General features: G+C 32.4%; 1 protein-coding gene across 1 annotated transcript; it reads left to right on the top strand.

Moving 5' to 3' along the window:
• The first annotated feature begins 4,529 nt into the window (after window positions 1–4,529).
• On the top strand, window positions 4,530–7,745 carry LOC104609069 (uncharacterized). Its single transcript, XM_010275275.3, has one exon. The coding sequence runs from the start codon at window positions 5,207–5,209 to the stop codon at window positions 7,526–7,528; it is 2,322 nt and encodes a 773-aa protein (XP_010273577.2). The 5' UTR covers window positions 4,530–5,206; the 3' UTR covers window positions 7,529–7,745.
• The last annotated feature ends 348 nt before the right edge of the window (window positions 7,746–8,093 follow it).

Here is an 8,093-nt window from a genome sequence, read left to right on the forward strand (position 1 = left end):
TGAGATGCAATTTTACAAATGTTCGCACTTTTATGTTACTTTAGAGCACATTAATCAAATATGGACATGGAATTTGTTTGTGAAAATTGATCTTTAACTACATCTTCTATAAGTATTTTGTGAAAACTACGCCTTAAAAGCACTTTTTGGAAGTATTTTGCGAAAACTGTGCCTTAAAAGCACTTTCCGGCGGACCTATCGTTTGACCACTATCTACTATTTTTTGAAGTTTTTTTTCTCATTTAATCTTTTTGTTTTTTTTTTTTTGGGTTTTTTTTTTCTAACTTGAACTCCCTATTCTTTATAGATCTACATTTGAACTCTCTTGTTTGAACAGCAACAGATTCACCGTCCAGCAACTGGCGACAAGAGGTTTTTTTTTCTCATTTAATCTTAGTGCGCCTTAAAAGCACTTTCTAGAAGTATTTTGTGAAAACTGCGTCTTAAAAGTACTTTCTAGAAGTATTTTGTGAAAACTACATCTTGGAAGTACTTTTTATAAGTATTTTTGTGAAAACTGCACCTTAAAAGCATTTTCTAGAAGTATTTTGTGAAAACTGCGCCTTAAAAGTACTTTCTGAAAATATTTTGTCAAAACTACGTCTTGAAAGTGCTTTGTTGAAGTAATTTGTGAAAACTGCACATTAAAAGCACTTCCTTGCAGTAAATTGTTATTTATCAATATTATTCATTATTTGTTAATATTAGTTATTATTATTATTTGTTATTTATTTATTTATTATTATTATGATTATTATTAATTGGGTCCACATGGCGATTCACGGGTGGGTTAGTTGAAATGTATAATATAACATGTGAAAAGCACTGTATATATGTATGAGTGAAGTGACGGCTAAAATTGTTATTTGTGTCAATATAAGCACTTATGGGAAAGTAGCTTACCAAACATTCCCACCCCAATAAGTGCTTAAAAACATAATAAGTGATTTGAAAAGTGGGTTACCGAACAGCCTTAGTGGTTCAACCTTTAAGGTCAAATGGGTTAACTCATGATGTATAATTAAAAATAATTTTTCTAAAATAGAATAATAAAAAAAAATACAAAACAATTTTGGGCACATATATTATAGGGGTGATCATAATTTGGTTTGTTTTCTTAGGATTTTGGTTAATTTGGTTTTTAGAATCAGATTGGTAAACTGAATAAATTGAACTTTGTATATCATATGCAATATATAATATATATAATATTATTTATATATTAATATATAATATAATGAAATTTCCTTTCATGATATATATTATATATTATATGTTATAATGTACATAATATGGTATATACTTATTAAAATTTGGTTTTAATCGAAATAGCTAAAAGCCAAATCAAAAATTTTGGTTTTTTATTATTCGGTTTCGTTTTGGTTTTTATTTTTTAGTTTGGTTTTAAAAATTTTCAATTTATTCGGCTTGGTTTTTAACCGAATAAACCGACTGCTCACCCCTACATCTATAATATTATATCTTAATCATATAAACAAAAAAAATGAAGTATGATGAATAATAATTATTTTATTAGTGATATAAATTGAATGCAAATTTTATAACCAGCCTGAAAATGAAACCATTTTTATATTTAGATGGTAGGTCAACGATCTAATCTTCTAGGTAAAATAGGTCAACCTATGATGTCATAACTAAGTAATAAATCTTAAAAAATATATAGAATCTTAGAGAAAAATATAAACTTTGTATAAAGCATTTTAATATAGTTCTAATGTTATATATTCATAATATTAAATATAAAAATAAGAATTACTTTTATTAATGATGAAAATGAAATACAAGATTTAAGTAGAAAATGCAATTAAAATAATACTATTAAGTGCATTCAATTATTACCTCTCATCAAGTCTCACATTTAAGTCAATAAATAAATTACACTCTCTCTCTCTCTCTCTCTCTCTCTCTCAATCCAACATTTATACTTTTGTTTTTCATCATTAAATTCCACTAATAAATCAATACACAATAGTTATTTATATAATGAAATTTTATATTTTTAAAATAAACCTAGAAATAAAATAATATTTTTCCATCTAGGTGGTGAGTAAGCAGTTCAACCATTTGGGTCAAATGGACAATTCCATGATGTCATAAATAAATAATAAATAGAAATATAAAAATATAGAAAATAAAGAAATTTTGAAAATTTTGGATACATTTCTATTATTATATTTGCCATATTAAAAAAATAAGTATGATAAAATAGACATAATTTTATTAATGATGGACACGGAATATAGAACTTAAAACCTCTCGGAAATGAAACAATTTTCCTATCTAGGGAGAAAATTAGTGGTTCAATCTTTCAGATCAAATGGGTTAATTCTTGATGTATAATTAAAAATAAAATATTTAAAATAGAATAACCAAAAAATGAAACAATTTTGGGCACATCTATAATATTATATATTAATCATATAAATAAAAATAAGTATGATGAATAATAATTATTTTATTAGTGATATAAATTAAATGCAAAATTAAAAACCAGTCTGAAAATGAAACCAATCCCAAATCTAGATGGTAGGTTAACAATCTAATCTTGTAGGTCAAATGGGTCAATCTATGATGTCATAACTAAGAAATAAAAATTAAAAAAAAAAACAATAGAAATTCAAAGAAATATAAGCTTCGTATAAAGCATTTTGATACAATTATAATGTTATATATTTATAATATTAAACAAAAATAAATATGAAAATAAGAATTACTTTTATTAATAATGAAAATGGAATACATGATTTAAAATCAACCAAAAAAGCAAAATGGCTTTTTCCATCCAAGTGGTGGATTAGTGGTTCAATTGTCCATATCAAATGGATCAACACATGATGTTATAATTAAATAATAAAATACACAAAATTATAGAAAAAAGTAAATAAATTTGAATGCATCCTATGATATTATATATTCATCATATAAAAAAAAAGTATGATAAATGAGAATTATTTTCATTAATGATGGGAATGGGATAAAAATTAGGAAAAAAAATAAAGCATTAATGTCTAACACATGGCTCCACTAACCATGTCAAATGGTTCCATGATTTAATTAGTTAGGCCACCATAGGCAAGTGGTTTGGTGGTAAATGAACCTACAATCTTGAATTGGGTGGTCAGCTAATTAGTCTAATAAATTGATTTGATCCCAATATTAAAAATGAATATCAAACAATATATTAGAATTCCATTTCCTCTTGTCAAATAACTAAATTTTATTATGTCATAAATTAAATAATAAAATATAAAAATATAGAATTTTTTTATAAATTTTATGGAAAATTTTGTAAATGTATTAATATTATATATTCTTCATACTAAACAAAAATATATTTGAAAAAATGAAAAAATGAGAATTATTGTTAATAAAAATATAAATAGCTAAAATACAAAAAATAAAAACAAATTAATGTATTAACCATAGCCCATTTTCTTGGTTAAATAGGTTAGTGGTTCTATCGATAAGGACCACATTTGGTTCTTGGCCAAGTCAATGTTTTTTTTTTCTTTTTTTGTAATAAATTGGTTTAGGTTAAAACAAACTAAAAAAATGTGTCCAATTGACAAACCAATAAATCCAACTCTATGGTTCAACCGCATGTTGAAAACTTTGATAGAAACTAAAAACACATTTGAAATTAGGTCTTTGAGTTGGAACGACAATATATACATCACCACATGCAACGCGCATGCACTTTTACTAGTTCTCAAAAGTTTGTGATGTCACTCTTGTGTCAATTAAGGGAGCTCCCAAGTAAGTTTTTTTTTTTTTTTTTTTTTTTTTTTTTTTAACTTTATCTTCTATGTACTACTATTCTCAAAATTCTTGATATTATCCCTTGAACTTTCCTATGAATATTTTTTTTGAGAACATGATAGTTGATTTGTTGAAATTTGGTTTTTGTCCTGAAGCTTGAGCACATTTTTCCATCAAGTCTTTGATTTTTGTTGCATTTTCCAAATTTTCTTTAAAAAAAATGAAGCAATCATACACAAACTATATTAGAGGAATATTGGATCCTTGACCACACACCCCAAATTTTCTTTAAGGATGAATTTAGATAGTACATCACTACAAATCACAAATAAGTAGATAGACAAGGGGTCGCCCTACCTAATTTCCCCCGTGGGTTTGAAGCTTTTTATTTTATAGGCCATGATGCCCTCTTTGCCTTTTTTTTTCTGTTTCATTGTGTTCAATATTTCATATGCAATTAGTATATTGTCTGTGATTTGCCCACCTAGTACAAAGACATTCTAAAAATGTGCAATTAATTCATTAACAGTTTCATTCTATTAACCAGAATTTTATCAATTATTTATAAATTACATTACAGAGGTTGATAGGTTTATAATTCTCTACACTCTCTTCTCACATTTTGGGATTAGAGCTAAAAAGGTTTTATTGATTTCTCTAAGTCATTTTTCCAATGTGAAAGAATGCTTTAATAGTTTTGTAAAGATGGTCCTATTTCATCCCAATACCGACCTAGTGGCTTTTAGGTCTCTCACGGACTTTACTATTTCCCAAATTTCGTGGTTTGAGATCTCTTTAGTTAATTCCATATTTTGCTCTTCATTGACTTTTTTTTTCGCTCAAGAATTTCTGAAAAATCAAGCGAATTTCTAAAAAATCAAGCGAATATATCCCACCCTCCCACCTGATAAAGAAAATCCAAACGTTGAAATCTCAGGGTGAGAGAGAGAAATAGAGAGCGCGGAGAGAAAGGAAAGATACTCAACAAGCGGGGAGACCTTCAGCCCCTAGCCAGTTACAGAGTTACTTATTCTCGTCTGCTACAGAACGGAGAAACTCAAGAAAGCTCAAGCTTCCAAAGACCAGGAGAAAGAGAAGATGAACGTACAAGAAAGGGTTCTGCATCTTCCTCTTCCTTCTGGTTTCTAATCTCTTCCTCGTCACTGTTTTTTCCTCTTTTTGTTTGTTTGTTTGTGATAATGTGTTTCTGCTTTACTTCCATCAGAATTTAAAACCTATTTCATCTTCTTGCACTGTATAAGCCTTCCTTCTTTGCTTTCTGGAATTGTTTAGTTTGTGCAGTAGTTTCTCCTTTCTAACGCCACTACAACTAAGCCTAAACCAGTGAGAGAGAGAGAGAGAGAGGCTCTGTTAGTTCCTCCATTTCACAAGTTCCAGAACTCCTTTTCTTGATAGCCTTGCCACTATGATGTTCTCCTCCTCTCTGAAATGCTATCCTTCTTGTCTCCCTCCTCCAAAATCGCATTGCCCATCTCTATCTCTCTCACGTAGATCCACCAGCTTCATCTCCTCGGCGTCCCTGAAACCTCACAATGAGCTAACAATAACTTTATCATCCGATAGGAGTCCGGTCTCTGCATCTTCTTCCTCTGCAATCCATCAACTTCCTCCAAATTTCACCCCAAAAGACCTCCTCGGTGTCCTCCGTCGCCAGAATGATGCTGAATCTGCACTCCGTGTCTTCGATTGGGCATCAAAGCAGCCAAATTTCGTTCCCACTTCATCAACATACCAAGAGATCCTTCAACAACTCGGTAAGGTGGGATCTTTCGAGTCAATGAATCATCTCCTGAAGGAGATGAATCTCTCTGGATGTGAGATAGATAAAGGTACCTTCCTCATCTTCATTGAATGCTACGCGAGATTTAATTTCTTTGATGAAGCTATTGATACGCTTAGAATAATGGAACAAGAGTTTGGCTTGAAACCTGATACGCATACTTATAATTTCTTGTTGAATATTCTTGTCGAGGGGAACAAGTTAAAACTGGTTGAGTCCCTGCATTCTTCCATGTGTAGTAGGGGGATCGAACCAGATGTTTCAACTTTCAATATATTGATCAAGGCGTTGTGTAGAGCCCACCAGATAAGGCCTGCAGTTTCAATGATGGAGGAGATGTCTAGTTATGGTTTGGTTCCAGATGAGAAAACCTTCACAACTCTCATGCAAGGTTTTATAGAAGAAAGAAATATGGAAGGAGCATTGAGGATGAAAGAAAGAATGGTGGAAACTGGATGCACTATGAGCAATGTAACAGTTAATGTTCTTGTCCATGGATTCTGCAAAGAGGGGAAGGTAGAAGAAGCTTTGAACCTCATACAGGAAATGTCCCTTGAGGGATTTTGTCCTGATAAATTCACTTTTAATACTTTGGTGAATGGTTTGTGCAAAGCTGGGCATGTTAAGCATGCCTTAGAGATATTGGATGTGATGCTTCAGGAGGGATTTGATCCAGATATCTTCACTTACAACACCTTGATATCTGGACTGTGCAAATCTGGTGAAATTGAAGATGCCATTGATGTCCTTAATCTGATGGTATGCAGGGGTTGTTTCCCAAATACTGTCACCTACAACACCCTTATCAGCACCATGTGTAAGGAGAACAGGGTTGAAGAAGCCACTGAACTTGCTCGTGGCCTTTCAACCAAGGGACTTTTACCTGATGTATGTACATTTAATTCTCTAATGCATGGTCTCTGCATCTCTGGTGACCATGGCATAGCAATGGAACTGTTTGAGGAAATGAAGAATCATGGGTGCCCACCAGATGAGTTTACCTACAATGTGCTGATTGACAGTCTCTGTTCTAAAGGGAGGCTAGAGGAAGCACTAGGGCTTCTGAAAGAAATGGAGTCAAAAGGCTGTGCACGCAATGTAGTTACATATAATACTTTGATAGATGGGTTCTGTAAAAATCAACGAATTGAAGAAGCGGAAGAGGTCTTTGATCAGATGGAATTGCAAGGAGTTTCAAGGAACATGGTGACTTATAACACTCTCATTGATGGCCTGTGTAAGAACAAGAGGGTGGACGAAGCTGCTCAGCTTATGGACCAAATGCTAATGGAAGGGTTGAAACCTGACAAATTCACCTACAACTCGTTGCTCACACATTTCTGCAGGGCAGGAGATATAAAGAAGGCAGCTGATATTGTCCAAACTATGACTTCAAATGGGTGTGAGCCAGATGCAGTCACATATGGTACCCTGATTGGTGGATTGTGTAAAGCTGGTAGAGTTGAGCTTGCCAGCAGACTCCTCAGAACTGTTCAGATGAAAGGAATGGTTCCAGCCCCACAGGCCTATAACCCTGTAATTCAAGCACTATTTAAACGACAGAGAACAAGAGAAGCAATGAGGCTTTTCAGAGAAATGATTGAAAAGGGTGATCCTCCAGATGCCATCACTTATAAGATTGTTTTCCGTGGCCTTTGCTGTGGAGGAGGTCCAATTGGAGAAGCTGTTGATTTTGTGGTTGAGATGACAGAGAAAGGATATCTACCAGAACCCTCCTCGTTCTCCATGCTGACTGAAGGTCTTTGTGCTTTATCAATGGAGGACACTCTGATCAAGCTTGTTGATTTGGTCATGAAGAAGGCAGAATTCACAGAAAATGAAGTTTCCATGGTAATGGGTTTCCTCAAAATCCGTAAATTTCATGACGCATTGGCCACCTTTGGCCGTCTCCTTAAAAGTCGAAGAACCAGAAATGTTTACAGGTAGAGAAACATAAAGGATATGTGCTTAAAGAACTGGTGGCAGCAAATTCATATTTGCCTGCTATTGTATATTGAATTGAAACCAGAAAAGCTATTCTGGAATTTTGTCATTTACCAATCTTGTTGAATAAACTTGGGACGCATGGCAAAATTTTCAAGGCCTGGAGGCTACCTTGGCTATACCAAGGTCAGGAAAACTATGTTGTTGTACAGTTTGTGTACCTTGGCAGCTTCTGGTATTTTAAATGGAAGAAAAAAAAATTATTTAGAAACAAATACCGACAAATTAATTTTTTCTTTTTGTAAACTAATAAGAAATGTGACCCCACATTTCCACTAAAAGGTATATATCCAAGCTTTTCCATATCATGTCAGAAATAAGATATCGGAAGGCCCAAGAATTGCCAACTATATTTTATTTATTTTCATTTCCTTTAAGCCTTTTGCTTTTACCATTTCCAACTCTTATCTCACTTCTCCCCATAAATCTTCTCTTTATATGAATTTAGTATGGCACCGCATTTTGTCACTCCTTATCTTTTTCTTTTTCGGATCACAATCTGAGACGG

This window comes from Nelumbo nucifera, chromosome 8 (genome assembly GCF_055504915.1).
Source record: "Nelumbo nucifera cultivar China Antique chromosome 8, China Antique-T2T, whole genome shotgun sequence".
Classification (NCBI taxonomy): Eukaryota; Viridiplantae; Streptophyta; class Magnoliopsida; order Proteales; family Nelumbonaceae; genus Nelumbo; species Nelumbo nucifera.

Bases quoted from the DNA above. Each gene is read 5' to 3' on its own strand.
- LOC104609069 (XM_010275275.3), top strand. From the start codon at position 5,207: ATGATGTTCTCCTCCTCTCTGAAATGCTATCCTTCTTGTCTCCCTCCT.